We start from the raw sequence: 25,804 nt of genomic DNA, 5'->3' as shown, positions 1-25,804 counted from the left end.
TGGTCTCAGGAATGAGGGCTGATTTCCGGGGCCGGCACTCTCTTCCCTCGAGAATTCTGGCTACCTCTGGTTGCTTGGGCGGGCGCACCCCATGCTGTGGACTGAACACGTCATCCTCCCAAATTCATGTGCCAAAACCCAACCCCTGGGTGATGGTATTAGGCGGTCAAGTTGGGAGGTGATTAGGTCATGAGGGTGGGGCCTTCATGAATGGGGTTAGTGTCCTTAGGAAGGAGGCTCCGGAGACTTCCCTTGCCCCTTCTGCTATGCGAAGACACAGCACAAACGTGCTGTCTGTGACGCAGGAAGCAGCTCTCACCAGACACCAAAGCTGCCGGCGGCTTGATCTTGGACTTCCCAGCCTCCAGAATTGTCAGCAATAAATTTCTGTTGTTTGTAAGTTACCCAGTGTACGGTATTTTCTTATTGCAGCCTGAACATGCTAAGACACCTTTACAACGAACCTCTGCTGTGCCCTGATTGCTAGAGGATTTGAGTCTTTGATGACCAGGACTGGGAGCCCGGGAAGGCCGGATCCCCCAGAGCAAGATCTTGCACATTCTCATGAACTCAGCTTAGAATTCTGATTGTTAGGGACCATTCGGCCCCAGCCCCAGAGTGAGGTGATGTCTGAGACCTGCAGAGAGTGGCCAATTTGTCCTGGGTTTAGACTCAAAGCCCTGCATCCCAGAAACACCCTTCAGTCCCAAGCAAACCAGGACGGTGGGTCACCCTCCTCCCGGACAGAGGTCCAGAACCTCTGTTGGCAGGATGTTCCACGACCCCCAACACAGAGCCTGTCGTCTTCTTAGGGACCCCTGGGAGCCAGTCCTCAGGTTGCTAGGGAGACCCTCCTCAGGCCCCAGCCTCTCGGGGAACCTGCTCACAACTCAGCAGATGAGACCTCAGCTGTGACAATGGTGAAGGAGCCCACTAGCTGGGCCTCCTCTGCAAACCAAACCCCAGAGCACCTGCTCATGCTGGACCTCTTCCCACCACCCACGGTCCCCACCACCCACGGCCCCCTCCACCCACGGCCCCCACCACCCACAGCCCCCGTCCCCCACCTGCCAGGGCCTGCACGGAGGGCTGGTCATGCGTGCTCAGGAGCTGTGCCTGGATGGTCTCCACCACTCGCTTGAACCGACGGCTGGGACCTGGAGGGACAGGCGGGCAGAAAAACACTGACTGGGGGTCCAGGGCCGGGAAGGCCATCCCAGCCTGCAGAACCCAGTCCCTCCACCAAGCAAACCACCCTCCCACTCTGCGTCTCCATCTCCCCTGCTCCGCCGGGGCCACATCAATCCATGGTTTGCAAATGGGTCTGTGCTGCTATTTAAGGAACACAGTCAAACTCACGTACCTTCAACTTCAAATAACAGGTGTTGGTTTCTATTCAAATAGATACTATTGCTGGAGTTAAAAGTTTCTGAGGCTGCCACTGAGCTTAGCAGGAATAAGCACTGCCATCAACTGGTGATGTCTGCTCTGGGCCGACTGATATTAGACAGCAGTGTGCTGTGTCTTCACGCTTTGGCTCTACCATCGTAAAGTAATAGGAAGAGCAGGGCTCTCTCCTCTGAAGTCGAGAGGCCTGGGTTGGGCTGCAGCTGTGCCACAGTGTATTGTGTGACTCTGGCCAAGTCCATTGACCTCCCTATGACTCAGTTTTCTCCTCTGTAAAATGGGTGATTACTAACACCTCAGAGGCTGCTTGGAAGCTTCAAGGAGATCATGCATTCATTATTTACACTGTAAATGCCGGGGAAATGCTGATGAGACTGGGGAAATAGAGGATGGGGTTGTGGGGGGGTCTGTGTGGGGAGGAGGAGCACAGAGAGTCAGCCCCAGCTGAACGCCATCTCCTCCTCTTGTAGCTGCGCTCCTGGGCTCCTACACTATCTGAGCTGTCATGAACGGTCCCAGCTCTGGGCTGAGGGCAGCCTAGCCAAGAGACTCACCCGAGATGAGAGTGAAGGTGACGGAGTAGATGCCGCCGCCTCCACTGCCGTCCCGTCGCGGGGAGGGCTCTGGACCCTCAGAGGAGCTGATGTCCACCTGGAAGCGGACTGGCTTTTGGAAGACAGAGGGGCCGCCACTGGCCTTGTACTCGGCCCTGAAGCTGGTCTGTGACAGCACACTGTGACTCAGGCTGGGGATCTGAGCGAGGTGGGAACACAGGAAGGGGTGAGCCCAGGGAACGGATACCCAGCCCCGCAACCAGCTGTGGCCAAGGAACTACAAGTCCCACGAGCCACTGGAGGGAAAGAAGGACAGGAAATGCACTGGGAGGCCCCACTGCCTGCAAGGACTTGTAGCTTTTTCTATCCTATCAGCGAGTAATGGAGGAATGGCTGGACAACCCAATCCTAATGTCACGAGGACTCTGATAGCTAGGTGACAGCCTCAGACTCCAAGACCACATGAAACACTGCTTGCTCCTTTTACAAATGCTTCCCATAAGCCATATCTGTCACAGAAACTCTAAGTCCCATCAGCCTCTAGGCAAAAAACCACCGACCGGCAATGGGGCAGCCTTAAAATTGCCTGGGAAGTTTCTTTCGCTAGTTTCAAAGCTCGCAGTAGGGGAATGGGAACTCAACAATCCTTGGGGACAGTGCAATTCAGGATCCTATCTCCCCAATTCCAGGCCTCTGGCCATGATAAATCTTTCCTGCCTACTGACTTCTACCCAGCTCTGGCCATAAAACTACAAATCCCAGGAGCCCCAGGAGGAAGCCAGGCCTATGCTAAGGTGGTTAACTGGGACTTGTAGTTCTGCGGTGGCCAGGATCGACGGGGACCCAGGCCCCTCACCGACAGAAAGGCATGGACGATGTCTGCTTTGATGCTGCTGAGAGGTTTGTCTTTTAGCACGAGGAATATTTGTTCTTCTTTGTCCAAGGAGATGAAGTTCCCGAACCAGGAGCGTTTTGCCAGCCTGAGTGGGAGGGGATGGTTTGGAGGAGGGTTAGGAAGGCGCCAAGGGCATGAATCTCCTGCATCCCCACTCTTTCCTTCCCTGTTAGACTCACTCCGGGGAGGACTCTGGCGTCAAGCTGGACATCTCCTCAGCGGTAGGGACTGGTAGGGGGAAGGCAGAGAACGTGGTCAACACCTGTCCACCGTCCCAGTTGCCAGCACACAGGCCTGCACTCACCCCCTCCCAGGGTTCCAGAGCCTGGAGTTGCAGCCTCAGCCAAGCCATCCCTCCTGGACGGGGCTCACAAACCACGGGCCAATGGGAGGTGATCCAGAGCCCCAGAGGGGCGTGCCCTTCAATCGGGGTGCTCCTCCAGAACTAGAGGCCCCACCTCTCCCCCCAACAGGTGCACCTCTGCTCCAAACCCCCTCTTCTCTAGAACGTGGGAATCCAGGCCCCCAGGCCTTTCCTCTCTAGACATGCCAGAAGGACATCCCTGGGACCAGATTTTTAGCCCCTAGCCCTCTCCACACATTAGGACTCAGCAGTTCCTGCCCCCATACCCTGCATCTTGCGCCGGTGAAAGCGAGGGGAGCCCAGGAAGCTGTTGCGGATGGAGTTGAGACGACTCCTCCAGGCGGCTCCCCCGACGCCACCGCCGGGGCTGGGGGGTGGTGTTGTCCCCGGGGTCCCAGTGGGACTGGCCCGGGGCGTGTGCAGAGGCGAGTGCAAGGGGGTTCCGCCAGAGGAGCGCGGGGAGCCTGGGGGGCCGGGCAGGGGTGTGGAGCGGGCACTGGGGGGTGGGGGCTGCTCCCCGGCGCCCCCACCCCTGGGGCCCCGAGAAGGCAGCGTCTGCGTTTTGGAAGTCGGGGAGCCCCCGCCTCGGGCCTCATCTCCAGCCCCAGGCTCCGGTGAAAAGGAAAAGACCGGACTCTGCAGAGGAGAGGAGACTGAGATGAGCAAGGGGACCACAACTCCCAGGAGGCGCTAGGAGACACACACACACACACTCACGGAGGCTGGCCCGGTGCATGCTGGAACTTGTAGTCCAACTATCCTCCTTCCCAGGCACCAGTGCAAGGATGACAAAAGACTTTCTATCATGCTGTGGGCTGAAAACCCAGCCGTGCAGAAACTAGTACACAATGGGCACTCAACTAACTTCTGTAAAATCCCTTCAGGCATGCAATCCTAAGGAGGCAGAAATGGCCAATGGACCAAAATACTTTGGAGGCCTTGGGTCTTTGGCCCTCCAGGGACAAGGAAGCAAGTCTCAAGACTGCACAGGAATTGTAGTTTCTGCTACTCAATCTTTGCTCCATGTCTCCACCCCTTTCTCCTTCTTAAATCCCACTGGGGACCTGGCCTTACCCTTGGGCTGCTTAGAGGGCTGGAGGACAGACCCGTGGAGGCTCCACTGACGCTACGGGATCTGTTTCCAGGATAGATTAAAAAAAAAAAAAATCAGATGGGAGGGTTTCAAAAACCACAGATGTTCCCTCACTTCTACAATCCTTCCAGGTGAGGAAATGAGGCCCAGAAAGGGGAGGTGAATTGTCCCAAGGACACAGCACATTTGAGGTAGAGCTGGGGTTAGAATCTTGAACTCCGAGACCCAGGGATTGTGGATCCGCCTGGAGGGACAGGGGCTCCCACCTCTGGCTGTGCTGGGCCATCTCCAAGGCCCGTCGGGTGGGTACAGGGGAGCCACCACCCCCGGCATCGGTGATGCTCAGGACTTCCATGGACTTCCGCTCTGGCCGCCGCTTCCCGTGACGGCTCAGCATGGGGGAATCCACGCGCTTCCGGGGTGGGTCTGAGGGACAACGGTTTCAACCCAATCAAGAGATGGTTTCACCCAGCTGTGCACACTTACAACTGCCTTGGAAACTGCACAGATGGTGAAACAGGCCTAGAGTGGACAGGGGTTTTGACAAATGTCAAAGAGCAAGTCAAGCAGTCTAAACCTGGAAGCTCAGAGCCTGCAGCCCCTTCTTTCCTTGGGAATCTGGGGTCCTGGTACCCAGCCTCTTCCCCTCTCGAGACCCAGGTGTCTGGTCCCCCAGCCCTGCCTTCTCACCAACATCATTCCGGGGAGGCAGGTCCTGGTCCTCACAGCTGGGATACCGCTCCTTCCGATCCAAAAGCAGATAATATATCATCTTTTCTTGGTTCTCCCTAAGGCGGGGGTGGGAAAGGTGGAAAGAGGTAGAAGAGGGCTGAGGTCGGAAATCAATGCTCAGAGGAGGTCTCCTCTGCTCCCCGTATTCCTTTTTCTAGGTGTCAGTATGGCCAGTTTCTCTGGTTTAGGGTACATCTCAGCTGTGTTTCACTCAATTATAACAACACTGTAACACCTAACATCCAGGCACGTACTATTTGTAACTACTATGTCTATGTAAGTACTATGTGGCAGCATCTATTAATACTTTCTCAGCGTGTTTCTGGGTCGTTTTCCAGCTGGTTCCATCACTCCCAGGCGGGAGCTTCAAACCACGCCCCACGAGAGGCCAGGGTGCCTTGGCCAGCGCTCTGCATGTGCGCAGGGCACTGCTGCAGCTCGCCCCACATGGGTACATGGGTGCAGGGGTCTCGGGGTCTTACTCCTCACTGCGCAGCTCGCGATGCAGCCTCTCGCGGTCCCTGAAGCAGCCCAGGGACGCCATGCTCTCCAGGACGTCGGGATCTAGCTCTCCATTGGATGGCAGGCTCCGCATGGCTACCCGGCGGCCTGGGGCTGGCTCCAGGCACGGGTCTGGCTCGTGTTTCCCGCCTCTGCGAAAGAGGAGAAACACCATTGGGAACCAGGCTTCTGAGATTCAGCATTCTTCATTCTAGACTCAAGGGTTCCAGACCCCGAAATCTGAGTCCAGGCCCCGGCCCCTTCTCTCTCATACCCAGGAATCGAGACCCCCCCTCTCAGATCCAGGAGTCCAGACCCCCAGCCCCTTCTCCCTCAGACCGAGGGGTCCAGACCCCCGGCCCCTCCTTCAGACCCAGTAGTCCAGGCCCCCAGCCCCTCCTCCCTCGGATCCAGGAGTCCAGGCCCCCAGTCCCTTTTTCCCTCAAACTCGGGAGTCCTGGACCCAAGCTTCGCCCCTCCTCCCTCTGACCTCTAGACTCCTTCTCCAGCTGTGTCTTCTTCCCCAGGGCCCATAAGTCCGAGTCCCTAGCCCCTTGCCACTCAGGAGCCCTGGCATCCCACCCCTCCCAGCCGCCTCTACTACTTTGGCCCCTACTCCTACTTCCGCCAGAGACCCAAGAGCCCAGTTACCCCATACTCACAGGTACCAAGGATGTTTCTGAATTTGCTCCAGCTGTGAGGGTGGTGAGTCGTAGAGAAGCAGAAGTGAGGTCGCACGCACATGTAGGCGCGCAAAGAAAGTTGACTGGGGCGGTTTTGGGGTCCCTGATCGTCTCCCCGCCCACCCCACCGGGGGCAGGATGACATATGACGTCGCCCTCTAGTGGCGACTGAGTGCATCGCCCCGCGCACGCGCAGTCTCCGTGTACCCGGACCGGCCGCATTACTTTGCCGCATGCGCAGTGGCATCCTGTGTCTTAGTCCTGCGCCCCCCTGCTGCCTGGGACGCCCCGCTCCAGTCTTGCGTAGCCCCCTCCCCAGTTTGGAGCGGCACTTTGCTGGACCTTGGGTTGCGGCTCAGCTGGCGATCCCAGTCACCCTGGGGGCTGATGGGCAGGTTCCGGAAACCCAAGCTGGGTCTCCCCCATGACTTTTCTAGGGGTTCTCTCTTCATCGGCCACTGTTCCCCCCTCCGCCAGTGCCCCCACAACTCACACTGAGCCTTTTCTCGGGCTCCACTTCGATCATGCCCCTCAGGAGGCTCTGGCAGTCTGGAGGAATGAAGTGGGGCATGTGGAAGACGCCCCGTTTCACCTTCTCCAGCAGCTGGCGGAGGTTGTCGTCATCAAAGGGCAGAGCCCCCTGAGCAAGAGATAACCAGGACCCCTCATTAGCACATTTCACCCTCACCACAAGCACTGGAGGTGGGGAACTACGGTGATCTCCACCTTACGGGCAGGGAAACTGAGGCACAGAGAGGCTCAGCAATTTGCCCAAGGCCCCTAGCTCGTCCGTGGCAGAGCAGGCACTTGGCAAGGAGCAGCTTGGAGCCCCGCTTACGAGGCTAGAATTGCAGCGTGGAGGCTGTTCCTTTTAGACAGGTTTCCCCCCACAGCAGTTTCGAAGGGGTTGTCAGTCATTCACTCATTCAACAAAAGGTGAGCATCCGTTATGGGTCAGGGATCCAGCAGTGAACAGGCCTCTGGCCTTGCACAGCTCCAAACAAATAGCTATACAATGACGAGCAACTGAGTGAGGCTTCTCCCAGGAGATGTAATGGGAGCAGAGACCTGAATGAGGCTGAGCCCTAAATCAATGACTGGTGTCCTTATAAGAGGAGAGGAGGACGCAGACACAGAACAGTCATGTGATGATGCAGGCAGTGATGGGAGTGAAACAGCTGCAACTGAAGGAATGCCAAGGACACCAGAAGCTAGAAGAGGCAAGGAAGGATCCTTCCCTAGAGCCTCCAGAGGAAGCAGGGCGCTGCTGACACCTTTTCTTTTCTTTCTTTCTGTTTTGAGATGGAGTTTCGCTCTTGTTGCCCAGGCTCGTGTGCAATGAGGCGATCTTGGCTGACTGCAACCTCTGCCTCTCCCAGGTTCAAGCGATCCTCCTGCCTCAACCTCCTGAGTAGCTGGGATTACAGGCACATGCCACCATGCTCGGCTAATTTTTGTATTTTTAATAGAGTCGGGGTTTCACCATGTTGGCCAGGCTGGTCTCGAACGCCCAACCTCAAGTGATCCACCTGCCTCGGCCTCCCAAAGTGCTGGGATTACAGGCGTGACCCACCACACCCAGCCTAATTTTTGTATTTTTGGCAGAGATGGGGTTTTGCCACGTTGGCCAGGCTGGTCTTGAACTCCTGACCTCAGGTGATCCACCCGCCTCAACCTCCCGAAGTGTTGGGGTTACAGGTGTGAGCCACTGTGCCCGGCCCCCTGCCTTGCTTTGAATCTTTGCTCTGGGGCTTATACCTGCATGACCTCAGGCAAGCCACTGCTCTGAAAATGGCAATAGGTTGTCACAGCAGCCACCTCACAGGCTGCAGCAGAATGAACTGACCTAGCACATGACAGTGCCGGGCCCACAGTCAGGACTGTTACACGCTGGCCGCTGTGATGCATTGACCAGAGACCCCACTACATCCTGCATTTTGATGTAGCCACCAGCAATGAAGCAGGGCACTAAATCACATCCCTGCTCTCCCGGAGTTGGCCTGGCACACTGCCTGACACACACTGGATGCTCAAGTCATCAGCAAGGGCGGTGGAATGAGCAGAGAAGTTGCATTCCAGAGGGGACAGGTAACAAACAAATGAACATATCATATGGGACGGGAGGGAATGCTTCCAATTGCCAGGCCAAGGGTTGGAGGGAAGCCATGGTGACCCGCCATGGAGGAGCTGCCATTGGACAAAGAGTCATGGGAGGTGACGATGTGAGCCTTTGAGGGCTTTTCCAGGTGTTGCAAGCTCCCAGCTGCCCCTGGTATCTAAGGCCTATGGACGGAGAATGGGGAGATACAGAGAAGGCACCTCTGAATGCCGATCTTGGGGTACAGAAGCCTGGGTTTGACTTCTGGTTGCCTGATGCTCAAGCACGGAGCCTCAGTTTCCTCTGTGAAATGGACACAATGATCCTGCCAGGAGGGGTACGGTATGGATTAAATGTTGTAATAACAGGCTGGGCACAGTGGCTCACACCTGTAATCCTAGCACTTTGGGAGGCCAAGGGGGGAGGATCACTTGATATCAGGAGTTTGACACCAGCCTGGCCAACATGGTGAAACCCCATCTCTACTAAAAATACAAAAATTAGCTGGGCAAAGTGGCGGGCGCCTGTAATCCCAGCTGCTCGGGAGGCTGAGGCAGGAGAATCGCTTGAACCCGGGAGGCGGAAGCTGCAGTGAGCCGAGATCACGCCACTGCACTCCAGCCTGGGTGACAGAGAAAGGCTCCATCGCAAAAAAAAAAAAAAAAAATTATAACAACAATACAATTGATTCTTGTTATTCTCGAGAGTTCTGTTCTATGAAGTCACTGCAAACTCTCAACTACTGAACAAGTCACGGCTACTGGAGGAACTATAGTTAGTTAGGTTCCTTTGATCCTCTCATCACATTTTTGTCAACCAGTCATTACATAACCTTGTTTGTATGTGTTTCTGTTTAAAGACACTTTTCTCTTTTTTTTAAGACGGAGTCTAGCGCTGTAGCCCAGAGTATAGTGGCACAATCTCGGCTCACTGCAACCTCCGCCTCCCGGGTTCAAGAGATTCTCCTGCCTCAGGCTCCCGAGTAGCTGAGACTACAGGCGCCTGCCACCATGCCTGGCTAATTTTGGCTAATTTTTGTATTTTTAGTAGAGACGCGATTTCGCCATATTGGCCAGGCTGGTCTCGAACTCCTGACCTCATGATCCGCCCGCCTCAGCCTCCCAAAGTGCTGGGATGACAGGCGTGAGCCACCGTGCCTGGCCTCAAGACACCTTTCACATATACTGTGTCATTGACGCCGAACTCACGGCCAGCAGCACTGCAAATCATTCCTGAACAGAGCACGCCCATCACGGGGGCTTTCTCCAGAAGGGACATCACGGCTTCCCGTGCTTAGGAACACCAGAGGGTACTTCAGAAGCACTTGGCTTCACGGCCACTTTAAACAGCGAAATCGCCACCAACACCACAAAAATGCGAGAAACGTGACACAAAATAGGTGGCGACAGGGGGATTGTTTACAGGATGAGAGCTGAAACAGGGTCACTTTGACCTCAGCCAAGAACCTGCACCTTGGGTGGCGGCTCAGGTCTCCCCTGCTCTGGGCATGTCTGCCAATGACTGTAAAAGTACCTCCGGGACTGATTTTGGGTTACAGATACATTTTGACAGGTAGGCAAATTTGCAAATATGGAATCCGCAAATGATGAGTAACTACTGGAACAAGAATAAATTACTAGACCAGGCACGGTGGCTCATGCCTGTAATCCCAGCACTTTGGGAGGCTGAGGTGGGCAGATCACTTGAGGTCAGGAGTTCAAGACCAGCCTGACCAACATGGTGAAACCCCGTCTCTACTAAAAATACAAAAGCTAGCCGGAAATCACTTGAACCCAGGAGGTGGAGGTTGCTGCGAACAAGATCGAGCCATTGCACTCCAGCCTGGGCTACAGAGCAACACTAAGACTTCATCTCAAAAAACAAAAACAAAAAAAAAAATAAATAAAAGAAGAAGAAGAAAAAGAAAAAAGGAATAAACTACTACTAATAATCATCCAGCATTGTGCCGGGGGCTTCACGTGCAGCATTTAATTTTAAACCCTCACAATGGGCCGGGCGCAGTGGCTCATGCCTGTAATCCCAGCACTTTGGGAGGCCGAGGCGAGTGGATCACCTGAGGTCAGGCGTTTGAGACCAGCCTGGTCAACATGGAGAACCCCCCCCATCTCTACTAAAAATACAAAAAAAATTAGCCAGGCATGGTGGCAGGTGCCTGTAGTCCCAGCTACTAGGGAGGCTGAGGCAGGAGAATCGCTTGAACCTGGGAGGCGGAGGTTGCTGTGAGCTGAGATCACACTATTGCACACCAGCCTGGGTGACAAGAGCGAAACTCCGTCTCACAATTAAAAAAGTAAATAAATAAAATAAAAATGAAAACGAAACCCTTACAATGATAGATATGATGTGTATTCCCATGCTGCAGATGAGGACACTGAGGGAAGGTGACTGGCTTGCTCAGGGAGAGGGAGCAGGGATTGGAACTCGGCTGGATGGGCTCGGGAACAGGGCTTTTAGCCACCAAGTGAAGAAGGGCTGAGTTCTGAACGTTCTGAGCTGGTCCCCAGAGCACCTCGGCTGCTCTCCCCATGCAGTGGTGAGCCCCGGGAAGGCAGCTTGGAGCTGGCCTCATTGCCCTCAGTATCCGTTATGTAGCCTGGTGGTGAAGAGACCAAGGACTGACCAACCCCAGGCCTGCCGCTTAGCTGCGTGCCCGTGGGCCAGTCACTTCCCCTCTCTGGGACTGCTGAGATAATTATGTGAAATAACATTCTCGGAACAGTGCCTGGCATAAAAAAAAAAGCTGCTTATGGCCGGGTGCGGCGGCTCACACCTGTAATCCCAGCACTCTGGGAGGCTGAGGCGGGCAGATCGCCTGAGGTCGAGTTCGAGACCAACCTGGCTAAAATGGTGAAACCCCATGTCTACTAAAAATACAAAAATTATCCGGGCATGGTGGCACATGTCTGTAGTCCCTGCTACTTGGGAGGCTGCGGCAGGAGAATTGCTTGAATCCAGGAGGTGGAGGTTGCAGTGAGTTGAGATGGCGCCACTGCATTCCATCATGTGTGACAGAGCAAGAATCTGTCTCAAAGACAAACAAACAAAAAACTTATGTATTCTTTTTCTTTTCTACTTATTTTTTATTTATTTTTATTTTTTATTTTTGAGACGAGGTCTTACTCTGTCATCCAGGCTGGAGTTCGGGGGCATGATCATAGCTCACTACAGCCTTGACCTCCAGGGCTCGAGCAATCTTCCCACCTCGGCCTCCTGAGTAACTGGGACTACGGGCACGAGCCACCACACCTGGCTAATTTTTTTTTTTTTGAGACGGAGTCTTGCTCTGTTACCCAGGCTGGAGTGCAGTGGTGCGACCTCAGCTCACTGCAAGCTCCGCTTCCTGGGTTCACGCCATTCTCCCGCCTCAGCCTCCCAAAGCACTGGTATTACAGGTGTGAGCCACCGCGCCCGGCCATGCCTGGCTAATTTTTTAACTTTCTTTTGAGATGGGGTCTTGCTTGCTATGTTGCCCAGGCTGGTCTTGAACTCCTGGGCTCAAGCAATCCTCCCACCTTGGCCTCCCAAAGTGCTGGGATTACTGGCGTGAGTCACTGCGCCCGGCCAATTCCTTATTTATTCTCGCTACAGGTGTTTATTGGGGTCTTACATGCATCAACTTTAGGTTTGCAAAGGCCAGCCAACAAAATGAAATAAAACACACAAAGAGAAATGTCCCAGACATTGGCCCTGACCTCCGGGAGCTGATGATACAGAAAGGAAGGGAGATGCCACTCAAAGAAATAAGCAACAAAATGCACAGCAGCAACTCTGATCGTTGCCAGGAAAAGGGAGCCTACCACAGGGGGGTCTGACCTCACAGGAGGGGGGAGGAAGAGCGGGGGCAGGCAAAGCTTCCTGGAAATGTGACAACTGAGCAGAGAGCTTGAAGAAGTCTAGATATGAACTAGGTGAACAATAAGGCTAGTAGGTAGCAGAGTGTCCCAGGCACAAAGGCCCTGTGGTAGGAGCAGGGCTGATAGCCTATGATCTAGCTATACATATATTTTTTTAGACAGGGTCTCACTCTGTCACCCAGGCTAGAGTGCAGTGGCACAATCTCGACTCACTGCAAACTCCACCTCCCGAGTTCAAGCGATTCTCCTGCCTCAGCCTCCTGAGTAGCTGGGACTACAGGCATGCGCCACCAAGCCCGGCTAATTTTTGGACTTTTAGTAGAGATGGGATTTTACCATGTTGGCCAAGCTGGTCTCAAACTTCTGGCCCCAGGTGATCTGCCCCCGCTCGGCCTCCTGCAGTGCTGGGATGACAGGTGTGAGCTTCCGCGCCTGGCCTGGTTATACTTGTTGTCACAGTATTGCAATGCTCTAGAATCAGCTGGTAAACGGTCATGGTATCAAGCCCTCCAGGTGCTCCTGGATGCCTCGTTCCTTTCTGGGGTTCCTCCTGGAGACTATCCCATAGTTCTTTTATCTTTTTATCCCACAGTTCTGTGAATGAAAGGTTGGCTCTGCACAGAGTGGGGGAGCTCCAGAATCTTGGTCTGTTGGTTAATGTAATATCTTTCCCATTACCAGTGAAATATTCGAGAGATGGGCTGGGCTCGGTGGCCTCACGCATGTAATCCCAGCACTTTGGGAGACTGAGGTGGGCAGATCGGCAAGAGCCTATAATCCCAGCTGCTCGGGAGGCTGAGGTGGGAGGATTGCTTGAACCTGGGAGACTGAGGCTGCAGTGAGCTGTGATGGTGCCACTGCACTCCAGGCTGGGTGACAGAAACCCTGTCTCAAAATAAATAAACAAATAAATACATACATACATAAATAAAATAAAATAAAATAAATTCAGCTGCCGGGCATGGTGGCTCATGCTTGTAATCCCAGCATTCTGGGAGACTGAGGAGGGTGGATAACTTGAGGCCAGGAGTTCGAAACCAACCTGGCCAACATGGTGAAACCCTGTCTCTACTAAAGATACAAAAATTAGCCAGGTGTAGTGGCGGGTGCCTGTAGTCCCAGCTACTCGGGAAGCTGAGGCAGGAGAATAGCTTGAACCCAGGAGGCGGAGGTTGCAGTAAGCCAAGACTGCATCACTGTACTCCAGACTGGGCAACAGAGCAAGATCCTGTCTCAAAATAAATAAATAAATAGGATGGGCACGGTGGCTCACACCTGTAATCCCAGCACCTTGGGAGGCAGAGGCGGGTGGATCACCTGAGGTCAGGAGTTCGAGACCAGCCTGGCCAACATGGTGAAACCCTGTCTCTACTAAAAATTCAAAAATTATCCGGATGTGGTGGTGGGCGCCTGTAATCCCAGCTACTCAGGAGGCTGAGGCAGGAGAACTGCTTGAAGCTGGGAGGCAGAGGTTGCGGTGAGCTGAGATCGCGCCACTGCACTCCAGCCTGGGTGACAGGGCAAGACTCTGTCTCAAAATAAATAAATAAATAAATAAAATACATAAATAAGTTTAGGAGATGACCCCCGGGTGAGGATGGAAGGTACTGTCCTACGCTCCCACCAGATGGGATTGATCTAGAAATGGCAGGAGAGGTGAGGGCGCCTTACCACGAGCAGGGCGAAGAGGATGACTCCACAGCTCCACATGTCTGCCCGGCGGCCGTCATACTTTTCCCCCTGGAAGGGAGGGCCGGTTGTGACTTCATCGCTCCTCCCTGCTGCCTCCACCCGTCTCCCCTCCATCCGCCCCTCACTCACCTTAATCACCTCTGGACACGCATAATGGGGGGACCTGAGGGAGAGAGCTGATGTGAGCCTCCAGCCGGCTTCTAAGCCCCCGCCCAGGGCCTCGGGAGCCCGGCCCCCACTCACCCGCAGCTGGTCTCCAGGAGGCTGTCCCCCACCTGCAGGGACGCCATGCCGAAGTCTGCAATGCGGATGTTGTTTTTCTCATCCAAAAGCAGGTTCTCGGGCTTTAGGTCTCTGTGGCTGAGACAGCCAGGTGGGGCTCAGGCCTCTTCTTCCTCCCAGGAGGCCCAGGCCCCACTCACCGGCTCTCACAGTGGAACGCTTCTGCATACTTCTTGGTTTTTTAGGGGGTGAGAGACCATTTATTATCCTTCATTTATTTTGGTCTTAAAAAGTTTTTTTTTTTAATTGTATTTATTTATGTATTTATTTATTTTTCGAGATGGAGTCTCGCTCTGTTGCCCAGACTGGAATGCAGTGGCACGATTTCGGCTCACTGCAACCTCCGTCTCCTCGGTCCAAGCGATTCTCCTGCCTCAGCCTCCTGAGTAGCTGGGACTACAGGCCGCACCACCACGCCCAGCTGATTTTTCTATTTTTAGTAGAGACAGGGTTTAATTATGTTGGCCAGGCTGGTCTCGAACTCCTGACCTCGTGATCCGCCCGCCTTGGCCTCTCAAAGTGCTGGGATTACAGGTGTGAGTCATAACGCCCGGCCCTATTTATTTATTTATTGAGATGGAGTCTCATTCTATCACCCAGGCTGGAGCGCGGTGGCATGATCTCGGCTCACTGCAACCTCCGCATCCTGGGTTCAAGTGATTATCCTGTCTCAGCCTCCCGAGTAGCTGGGATTGCAGGCGTGTGCCACCATACCCAGCTAAGTTTTGTATTTTTATTTTTTTTGAGACGAAGTCTCGTTCTGTTGCCTAGGCTGGAGTGCAATGGCGCAATCTCGGCTCATCACAACCTCCGCCTCCCGGGTTCAAGAAGTGCTGGGATTATAGGCGTGAGCCACCGTGCCAGGCCTAATTTTTGTATTTTTAGTAGAGACAGAGTTTCACCATGTTGGCCAGACTGATCTTGAACTCCTGACCTCAGGTGATCCGCCTGCCTTGGCCTCCAGAGTGCTGGGATTACAGGTATGAGCCACTGCACATGGCCTATTTTATTTTTTATTTTTAGAGATGGACATCGCTTCTCGGCCGTTTGGTTAGGATCAAGTGTAGTTTTAGAGATGAGGTCCCTTTCTGCTGCCCGGCCTGGAGTGCAGTAGCACGATCATAGCTCATTGCAGCCTTGACCTCCCCAGCTCAAGTGATCCTCTGGCCTCAGCCTCTTGAGTAGCTGGAACCACAGGCATGCATCACCGTGTCCGGCTTTGGAAACTCTTTTTTTTTTTTTTTTTTTGAGACAGAGTCTCACTTTGTCCACCAGGCTGGGGTGCAGTGGCACGATCTCGGCTCACTGCAACCTCTGTCTCCCGAGTTCAAGTAATTCTCCTGCCTCAGCCCCCTGAGTAGCTGGGATTACAGGTGTTTGCCACCACACCTGGCTAATTTTTGTATTTTTAGTAGAGATGGGGTTTCACCATGTTGACCAGGCTGGTCTTGAACTCTTGACCTCAGGTGATCCACCTGCCTTGGCCTCCCAAAGTGCTGGGATTACAGGCGTGAGCCACCGCGCCCGGCCTGGAAACTTTTTATAACACACAATCACAAACGTGCCTAAAACTGGAGAGAAAGTAAGAGGAAGCCTCACTTATCCATCTCCCAGCTTCATCCATGATCAGCTTAGGGCCAATCTCATCTCATCTCCGTCCCTTACATACTCCTCCCCAACCCCGATTAGTTTGTAGGAGATCCCAGACGTTGTATTAGTTCATCCATAAGTATTTGAATATGTACAAAGTGAGATATTTTGAGGTAAAGCTGATATGGAGCTGGTTCTTAAAATCTTTGGTCCCTGTCTTGGGACCTTCCCACCCCGAACCAAACCCCTCAAGGTTTAAGGGTGGATGTCTGGGGAGAGAGGGAGTGTCGGATTCTGCAGTTTCCATTTGGCCTGTCCGTTAACTGGGTCATACTTTTTTTTTTTTAGACAGAGTCTCGTGCTGCCACCCAGGCTGAAGGTGCAGTGGCTGGATCTCAGCTCACTGCAAACTCCGCCTCCCGGGTTCACGCCATTCTCCTGCCTCAGCCTCCCGAGTAGCTGGGACTACAGGCGCCCGCCACCTCGCCCGGCTAATTTTTTTGTTTGTATTTTTTTAGTAGAGACGGGGTTTCACCGTGTTAGCCAGGATGGTCTCAATCTCCTGACCTCATGATCCACCCGCCTCGGCCTCCCAAAGTGCTGGGATTACAGGAGTGAGCCACCACGCCCGGCCAACTGGGTCATACTTATTAAATATGTTGAATATCTCCCCCTAGAGGCCAGGGTTTCAATATCAGGGTTTTGACAATCTTGTCAACAGGAAGGTGTCGAAAATTTAAACAGGGTCAAGTGCTGTGGCTCACACCTGTAATCCCAGTACTTCAGGAGGCAGAGGTGGGTGGATCACTTGAGGTCAGGAGTTCGAGACCAGCCTGGCCAACATGGTGAAACCCTGTCTCTACTAAAAATACAAAAAATTAGCTGGGCGTGGTGGCACGTGCCTGTAATCCCAGGTACTCAGGAGGTTGAGACAGGAGAATCGCTTGAACCTGGGAGGTAGAGGTTGCAGTGAGCTGCGATTGCACCACCGCACTCCAGCCTGGGTGACAGAGTAAGACCCTGTCTCAAAAAATAAAAAAAGACAAAACCTGAAAATTGAAATAAGTGGCCTTTTTATCAATAAGCTTTACCCCAAGTCTGAGTCCCTCTACCCTGATCCCCACCCCATCTCTAAAACACATCTTAGTGGGAGAGAGGTGCAAATGAAGGAGGCTCAAAGATGAAGGCGTTCATTTTGTACCTTAACGGTTATAAAAATATCGCACATTTAATATCTTATTTGGAGGCTAAAGTCAATTCAATGAAAAAAATAGTAACTTTTTTTTTTTTGAGACAGGATCTCACTCTGTTGCCTCACTGCAGCCTCAACCTCCTGGACTCAAGCAATCCTCCTACCACACCTTCCCAAGTAGCTGGGACCACAGGCACACGCCACCACACCCAGCTAATTATTTTTATTTTTTGGAGCGATGGGGGTCTCACTTTGTTGCCCAGGCTGGCCTTGAACTCCTGAGCTCAAGTGATCTGCCCATCTCGGCCTCCCAAAGTACTGGCATTACAGGCATGTGCCACCATGCTCAGCCAAAAAAAAACTGTTTGAAAGTGGACATATGGGCCAGGCGCACTGGCTCACGCCTTGAGCCCAGGAGTCTGAGACACGCCTGGGCAACATAGCAAGACCCCGTCTCAATAACTAAACTAAACTAAAAATAAATAAATAACCCTTACACAACCCTTACTTCACACGATATACAAAAATTAACTTGAAATGGATCCCAGACCTAAATGCAAGACCTAAAACTATACAACTTCTAGAAAACATACAAGAAAATGACATTTCTTTCTTTCTTTCTTTCTTTTTTTTTTTTTTTGAGACGGAGTCTCGCTCTGTCACCCAGGCTGTAGTGCAATGGTGTGATCTTGGCTCACTGCAAGCTCCGCCTCCCAGGTTCACACCATTCTCCTGCCTCAGTCTCCCAAGTAGCTGGGACTATAGGCGTGCGCCACCATGCCCGGGTAATTTTTTGTATTTTAAGTAGAGACAGGGTTTCACCGTGTTAGCCAGAATGGTCTTGATCTCCTGACCTCGTGATCTGCCCGCCTCGGCCTCCCAAAGTGCTGGGATTACAGGCGTGAGCCACCGTGCCCAGCCAGGCAAAGATTTCTTAAATAGGACAGAAAAAGCATGAGGCATAAAATAAAAAAATCAACAAACTGAAATTTATCAAAATGAAAAATCTTTTGCTTTTCGTAAGACTGTTATAAAAATGTAAAAACATGGCACAGACTTGGAGAAAAATGCTTTAAAAATGTATACTGATTAAAGACTTGCATCTAGAATAAAGAATTCCTTTTTTTCTTTGTTAAATTTTCCTCCTCGTTCTTGCTGTCATCATACAGAATAATTTTTAGGAGTTATTCCTAGAGTAATCTCTTCTTCCTATAATAAAAAATTGTTACAAATCAATAATAAAAAGACTAAATCAAATTTTAAAAAATAACTGAATTAAAGATGGGCAAAGAGGCAGGGCGCAGTGGCTCATGCCTGTAATCCTAGTACTTTGGGAGGCCAAGGCGGGTGGATCACCTGAGGTCAGGAGTTCGAGACCAGCCTGGCCAACATGGTGAAACCCTGACTCTACTAAAAAAATACAAACGTAGCTGGGTGCAGTGGCATGCACCTGTAATCCCAGCTACTCGGGAGGCTGAGGCAGGAGAATCAATTGAACCTGGGAGGCAGAGTTTGCAGTGAGCCAAGAACACACCATTGCGCTCCTGCTGGGCAACAAGAGCAAAACTCCATCTCAAAAACAACACAACACAACACAATACAAAAAGGGCCACGTATTGGATGATTCCATTTATATAAAATGTCTAGAATAGGTAAATCCACATAGACAGGAAATAGGTTGCCAGGAGCTGGGGGCAGGAGGGGAATGGGGAGAGACTGTTCACTTAATGGGTGCGGGGTGATGAAAATGTTCTAAAATTCCATAGTGGCAGATGTATACCACTGCAAATATATCAAAAACATATATCACTGAATTACACACTCTAAAAGGAGGAATTTTCTGGTATACGAGTTATGTCTCAATGGGATAAAGGTTTGGGGGCCGACCACATGGCTTTTGCTCAGCCCTCCCCATGCCCCCAAGGGCCTGACTGCTGGGCAGCCCTCAGCCCTGCCTCCCCTTCAAGCTACCCACTCACCAGATGGAGTAGCTATGGCAGAAGTCCAGTGCAGACACAATCTGGCGGAAGAACTTCCTGGCCTCCTTGGGCGTCAGTCTCCCCTTCTTTACCAGGTAGTCGAATAGCTCACCTCCCGAGACGTGCTCCAGAACCAGGTACCTAAAGGGTATAGAGGGGGCAGAGGGCTGGAAGGGGCATGTGGAGGACCAGAGGGCCTGGTCTCCCACTTCCATTGGCCCCTGGAGGCAGAGAACTCCAATTCCCATGATCCTTGGGAGAAAGAGACTCCAATTCCCATGGGTCCCTGGGAGGCAGAGACTCCAGTTGCCATCAATTCCTGGGAGGCAGAGACTCCAGTTCCCATCAATTCCTGGGAATAAGAGACACCAGTTCCCATCAATTTCTGGGAGGATGAGACTCCAATTCCCATCACGCCCTGGGAGGAAGTGACTCCAGTTTCCACCAGCCTCTAGGAAACCAAACTCAAGTCCCATTAGCCCCGGGCAGCAGGGAGCCTCCCATGTCAGCTTCGGAGAGGAATCAACACTATGACTCCTAATGGTTTCAGGAGATAAGGCAGTTCTATTAGCACCTGAAAGACAAAGACCCCAATTCTTACAGGACCCTGGGAAGTGAAGATACCCCCACTCCTATTAGCCCCTAGAAAGCCCAGCCTCTAATTCCCTCTGGGATGAGGAAACTCAAATTTGAATTCATTTTCAGGTATTGACGATTGCAAGGTGCACCAGTCCGAGCCAGCTTCTGTGAGGCAACAGACGACAACTCCCATCAGCGCCTAGAAGTTAAAACCCCCCACTTCTGGCCGGACGTGGTGGCTCACGCCTGTAATCCCAGCACTTTGGGAGGCCGAAGTGGGCGGATCACTTGAGGTCAAGAGTTCGAGACCAGCCTGACCAACATGGAGAAACCCCGTCTCTACTAATACAAAATTAGCCGGGTGTGGTGGTGCATGCCTGTAATCCCAGCTGCTCAGGAGGCTGAGGCAGGAGAATCACTTGAACCCAGGAGGTGGAGGTTCTGGTGAGCCGAGATCGAGCCATTGCACTCCAGCCTGGGCAACAAGAGCAAAACTCTGTCTCAAAAAAACAAAACAACCAAAAAAACCAAAAACCCACTTCCCATAAGCCTCTGGGACACGGGGTTCCAGTTTCCATCAACTATTAGGTTTTTGTTGTTGTTGTTGTTTAGTTTTTTTTTTTTTTTTTTTGAGATAAGAGTCTTGCTCTGTTGCCCATGCTGGAATGCAGCGGCACGATCTTGGCTCACTGCAGCCTCTGCCTCCCAGGTTCAAGCAATTCTCCCACTTCAGCCTCCCAGGTAGCTAGGACTGCAGGTGTATGCCACCACACTCAGTTAATTTTTGTATTTTTAGTAGAGACGGGGTTTTGCCATGTTGGCCAGGCTGGTCTCGAACTCCCAACTTTTATAGTTCTTTTTTTTTTTTTTTGAGATGGAGTCTCGCTCTGTCACCCAGGCTGGAGTGCAGTGGCGCGATCTCAGCTCATTGCAACCTTCACCTCCCAGGTTCAAGCAATTCTTTGCCTCAGCCTCCCACGTAGCTGAGATTACAGGTGCCTGCCACCACACCTGGCTAATTTTTTTGTATTTTTAGCAGAGACGGGGTTTCACCATCTTGGCCAGGTTGGTCTTGAACTCCTGACCTCGTGATCCACTGGCCTCGGCCTCCGAAAGTGCTGGATGACAGGTGTGAGCCACTGCGCCCAGCCTCCATCAACCATTTGGATTCTAGACTCCAAATCCCATCAGGCTCTGGGAGGTTAAAACTAATTCCCATCAGCTTCTGGGAAACAAAAGCTCAAAATTTTTTTTTTTTTTGAGACAGGGTCTCACTCTGTGCTGGAGTGCAGGGGCACAAAAATGGCTCACTCCAGCCTCGACCTACCAGGATCAGGCAATCCTCCCACCTCAGCCCCACTTCAGCTGGGGCTACAGGTACGCACCACCACACCGGGCTAATTTTTGTATTTTTTGAAGAGACAGGGTTTTGCGATGTTGCTCAGGCTGGTCTCGAACTCTTCAAGCAATCTGCCCATCTTGGCTTCCCGAAGTGTTGGGATCACAGGCTTGAGCCACCGTGCCTGGCCCCAAAAGCTCAATTTCTATGAGCTCTTAGATGGCTAGATTCCCGCCCAAAGCATCAGCTCCCATGGCCCTGCCACCCTACACCAAGAGTGGAGTGGGAGTGACCGCCAAGAGTGGAGAGTGCGCTGGTCCGGACAATAGCCCCTTCCTACCGCCACACCTGGGGAAGCCTGAGAGCAAGCCTCATGAGCGCCAGGCAGACAGCTCCCTGTGTGTGAAACCTGCACCGGCAGTGATGACCTGATGTCAGTTCATCCTGGGGACTGGGTGCGGGGACGGGGTGGGGCACGAGGGCTGTCCCCTCTCCAGCTTCCCAGTCCAGCTGTCCTTTGGGTCACCAGAGTTTGGACAAAGAGGCCCATTCTCTAGAGTCTGGACAGCTGGACCGCCACCCCCATCCTTCCTGGCGGGTAATTGACTTTGAGATACTGACTCAGAACTCCTAAGGCGGCCCATTGTTGGAGTGTCCTGCCACGGCACCCGCGGTTATGCCGGGGGAGGAGGGGGGCTCTCCGGTGCCTCAGAGTGGGGGTTTGGGAAGATCCTTTGGGCTTTGCTAGGCCCCTTGCCTTACATACAGGAGGCCTCTGCCCATCAGCGCCTAGAAGTTAAAAACCCCCACTTCTGGCTGCACATGGTGGCTTACGCCTGTAATCCCAGCACTTTGGGAGGCCAAAGTGGGCGGATCACTTGCAAACTGGGTCTGGTCGAGGGCACCCTGCTTATCTAGCAGAGGGCATTCCATGTAGTGCCGCGGGCCAAGGAGCTGGCGCTGGGGACACAGTAGGAGGATGGTTGCCCTTCGCCTCAGGCCCAACACAACGTGAGAACAGTAGTTGGGAGCTTCCCTGTGCAACAGGCGAGGGACTGGGCCTTCAGCAGTCCAGCCTGGAGAGCTCCAGGTCCCCCAGGTCCCCCTAGGCCCTGTTTCTGCAGAAGTCCCACCCTGGTAACCTGGAGAGGGAGGATGGGGTAGGGCTGGGTGTCTATAAATACCTACAAATATTTCTTGTTCTCGTAGACGTCGTGGAGTTTGAGGACATGTGGGTGTTCGATGAGCTTCAGAATGGCGATCTCTCGCTCCACCTGAGGGTCAAGAGGGGCGCAGACACAGGAACAGAGGTCAGCAAGGCCCCCTGCCTGCCCTCAGCCCCACAGGCTCCCCCGCAGACACGCTAGCAGGCGTACACACCTTCATCAGCACCGACTCCGACAGCTTCTCCCGGTTCACGATCTTGATGGCGACCTTCTGACCCGTGATGCAGTGGACCCCGAGTTTAACCAGCCCTGGGGGAGCAGGGTGAAAATGTGGGGTGTTCCGCCAGGTAACCTGCATCCCCAGCACCTATGTCCTCCCTTGGCCACCCAGTTTGCTCCTTCCTCCCGGCCTGGCTTTTTAACAATGGCCTGAACACATCGGACCTGAACTCCTGGGGTTGACAGTCCGCACTCCCACAAAACCAGCCTTCCCCTCCCTCCTGCCAGTCCGTTCCTCCTGACTGTCCATCCAGCCAGGTGCCCCTGTCCTCTGCCAGCCACCCCCGGCCCTCACCCTCTCCGTCCTGGGGAGCCCGCCTGTCACGCATTCTTTCCTCACCGTGTTTCCCCGAGTCTGTCTCCTCCAAACCCCCCCGCGACTTTCTCTCTCCCCATCACTTCCTTATATTCTCTGTTTTTCAGTCTTTTGAAGACCCTATGACTCCCAAAGAATCTAATCTCACATCTGCCCCCACCCCAGACCACCCTCCGCCTCCTCCCGAACCCCCAGCCCCAACGGCCTTCCTGTGTCTTCATGGCAGCCCTAACAGGCAGCACACAGACACCAAGGGTGTGTCCTGTCTCCTAGCCCACACCTCTCCTCAGGACCCTCGACTCCAGGACCTGAGCCCCCAAAGCTAAAGACCCAGCCCTACTAGCCCCTAAAGCCATAGGCCCAGGCGTCCAGACCTCCAGCCCCTCCTGCCTCAGACCCAGAAGTCCAGGCCCCATTCTCTCCTCCCTCAGACCCAGGAGTCCAGGCCCCGAGTCCCTCCTCCCTCAGACCCAGCAATTCAAGACCCCAGCCCTCCCCTCCAGACCCAGCAATTTGGGCCCAGCCCTCCCTCCAGACCCTTAATTCCATTTAGCCCCCTCCTCCACTGAACCAGTCCAGGCCCCAGCCCCCTCCTCCCTCAGACCCGAGTCCAGACCCCCAGCCTCCTCCCTCCAGGCCGGTCCAGGCCCCCCAGCCTCCTCCCTCAGACCGGGGAGTCCACAGACCCCAGCCCCACTCCTCCCTCAGACCCCGGGCCGGCCGGCCCTCAACCCAGGAGTCCAGTCCCAGCCCCTCACCTCAGACCCAAGTCCAGGCCCCAGCCCTCCTCCCTCAGACCCAGCAATTCAGACCCCCAGCCCTCCTCCAGACCCAGGAGCCCAGGCCCCCAGCCCCTCCTCCCTCAGACCCAGGAGTCCAGGCCCCAGCCCCTCCTCCCTCAGACCCAGGTCCAGATCCCCAGCCCTCCTCCTCAGACCAGTCAGACCCCATTCCATCCTCCCTCCAGACCCAGAGTCCAGACCCCATTCCATCCTCCCTCAGATTCAGGAGTCCAGACCCCAGCCCCTCCTCCCTCAGACCCAGGAGTCCAGACCCCATTCCATCCTCCCTCGGACCCAGGAGTCCAGACCCCATTCCATCCTCCCTCGGACCCAGGAGTCCAGACCCCATTCCATCCTCCCTCAGACCCAAGAATCCAGCCCCCAGCCCCCTCCTCCCTCAGACCCAGCACTCCAGACCCCCAGCCCCTCCTTCCTCAGACCCAGCACTCTAGGCCCAGTCCCTCCTCCCTCAGACCCAGTCCAGCTCTGACCCCTTCTTCTCCTGTAACTCAGGAATTCAGGTCAGCAGCACCTTCACACTCTCACCACTCAGGACCTGGGGCTTTGACCTTCTCCTTTTCCCTAAGGTCTCAGCTCTCAGTCACAGCCCAGTCCCCACTCCTGTTGGCTCTGGCCCTGAGCTTCATAGAGACCCTGGGCGTTCAGCTCCCATGTCACCTCCACCCACCATCCATCCGGCAGGAAGGAGGCCGCAGCCGGTGGCCAGCGTTTAGCAACAGCAGAGGATGAACGCCCTTTCCACAGCCGCTCCGGGAGACGTGCCTGCTGCAGCCCACCTTCCCACCCTCCATCCTGTTTGCCACTCTGAGCCAGCATGCCAGAGAAGGGGAGAATGTCCCAGGCCCTACAGCCCCTGTCACCCCAACTCGCTGCCTGGAGAGCGGGAGGCCAGAGGACGGTCCGGAGGGAAGAGGCTTCCCAGGACGGATGCGCTCCACCCCAGTCTGCAGCTGTACTGCAGCAAGAACCTCGGCTCCCAGCCTGGCTCCACTCCGCAGGCCGCCTCCATCCCCTCCCCGGCCCTGGAGCCCCTCCAGCCTCTGCCCCTATGGGGGCTGGAGCATGAGGGCCCCAAACTCCCTGTCCCAACACTCAAGGTTCCGACCGCCCTCCTCCCTCAGACCCAGGAGTCCAGACCTCAGACCCTCTTCCTTCATACTCAGGAGTCCAGGCCCCCAGTCCCTCCTCCCTCAGACCCAGGAGTCCAGACTCCCAGCCCCTCCTCCCTCAGACCCAGGAGTCCAGACCTCAGACCCTCTTCCTTCCACTCAGTCCAGTCCCTTCTCCCCTCCAGACCAAAGTCCAGGACCCCAGTCCCTCCTCCCTCCAGACCCCAGAGTCCAGGCCCCCAGCCCCTCCTCCCTCGACCCAGAGTCCAGGCCCCCAGCCACTCCCTCAGACCCAGGTCAGGCCCCAGCCCCTCCTCCCACTCAGACCCAGTCCAGGCCCCCCAGCCCCTCCTCCCTCCAGACCCGAGTCCAGGCCCCCAGCCCCTCCTCCCTCAGACCCAGGAGTCCAGGCCCCCAGCCCCTCTCCTCCAGGACCTCAGAGTCTGCGCCCCCAACCCCCTCCATCCTGGGACCCAGGAGTCTGAATCCCAAGTCCCTTCTCTATGAGGGGCCCAGGGGTCTGGGGAGCCAGCCCCTGCCATTTGAATACCCTGAGTCCCGCCTCTGCCGCCACCTCAACCCTGCCCCCCAGGTGTCCCCTTCTGCTGGACTCACCTGTCTGTCCTTTGCCCAGCGTCTTCTCCAGCCGATAGGGGCCCACATATTGGGCGTGCTGCGGTGGGTGTGGGTGGGGGTGGGGGAGGTGGTAGGCGGGAGAGCCCCCGCCTCCCTCCTTGGCCCCGGACGACATGGTGCCCTTGGTCCCGGCCCGACCGGTCCCCCGGCCGCCCCCCCTGCGGCCGGTCGCCCCGTCTCTCCGGTGGGGGCCGGCGACCGCTCCGTCCCGGCCCCCCCGGCTGCCCCCCACCTCTCCCGGGGGTCCCCAGGGGGCTGGGCTGGCCCCCCCCACTCGGCGGGCGCAGGCTGGGGAGGGGAGCTTCAGCCGGGGGTCAGGCCCCGGGAGTCAGCATGGCCCGGGGGGGCTGCGGGGCCCCCCCTCCCCAGCCCGTTTCTGGCCCGGCCCCCACTTCGCCTCCCCGCCAGAAGTCTGAGAGTGCGAGGCCGGCGGGTCCGCCGAGGTCCCCCGCCCCCCCACGCGCCCTCTCTCCTCCGCCTCCTCCTCTCACCTCCACCTCGTCCTTTCTCTACGGCACGCTGACATCACCATCCGGGGACTCCGGGCCCTTCCCCAAAGTTAACCCTTTCGGAGGGGGGAGGGGGAGCGCGGGGGGGGGGGGACAGGGGCGGGCCTTCAGCTGGAGGGATGGAGAGGAGG

The 25,804-nt window shown here is 54.8% G+C and overlaps 1 protein-coding gene across 3 annotated transcripts in view; it reads right to left on the bottom strand.

Moving 5' to 3' along the window:
- Positions 1–25,698, bottom strand: part of BRSK1 (BR serine/threonine kinase 1) — a 28,749-nt gene extending 3,051 nt beyond the window's left edge. The window contains exons 1-18 of one of the 3 annotated variants that reach the window (XM_003916120.3): positions 25,144–25,698; positions 22,236–22,330; positions 22,044–22,129; positions 18,938–19,078; positions 14,138–14,254; positions 14,024–14,057; positions 13,874–13,942; positions 6,723–6,869; positions 6,209–6,240; positions 5,528–5,698; positions 5,004–5,101; positions 4,580–4,739; positions 4,295–4,355; positions 3,487–3,856; positions 3,036–3,084; positions 2,818–2,941; positions 1,962–2,160; positions 1,068–1,157 (exon numbers count right to left, since the gene is read on the bottom strand). In XM_003916120.3, the coding sequence (XP_003916169.1) occupies positions 1,068–1,157; positions 1,962–2,160; positions 2,818–2,941; positions 3,036–3,084; positions 3,487–3,856; positions 4,295–4,355; positions 4,580–4,739; positions 5,004–5,101; positions 5,528–5,698; positions 6,209–6,240; positions 6,723–6,869; positions 13,874–13,942; positions 14,024–14,057; positions 14,138–14,254; positions 18,938–19,078; positions 22,044–22,129; positions 22,236–22,330; positions 25,144–25,279 (2,179 nt within the window). In that variant the 5' untranslated portion in view covers positions 25,280–25,698. Of the gene's footprint in view, positions 1–1,067; positions 1,158–1,961; positions 2,161–2,817; positions 2,942–3,035; positions 3,085–3,486; positions 3,857–4,294; positions 4,356–4,579; positions 4,740–5,003; positions 5,102–5,527; positions 5,699–6,208; positions 6,241–6,722; positions 6,870–13,873; positions 13,943–14,023; positions 14,058–14,137; positions 14,255–18,937; positions 19,079–22,039; positions 22,130–22,235; positions 22,331–24,086; positions 24,362–25,143 lie in introns of those variants that run through there. The other 2 variants (XM_009195354.4, XM_017952682.2) reach the window with 2 other exon arrangements.
- Between the last annotated feature and the right edge of the window lie 106 nt (positions 25,699–25,804).

Source organism: Papio anubis, chromosome 20 (genome assembly GCF_008728515.1).
Source record: "Papio anubis isolate 15944 chromosome 20, Panubis1.0, whole genome shotgun sequence".
Lineage (NCBI taxonomy): Eukaryota > Metazoa > Chordata > Mammalia > Primates > Cercopithecidae > Papio > Papio anubis.
Note: the sequence above shows the minus strand (reverse complement) of the source record. Positions and strands in the feature narration are given on the sequence as shown.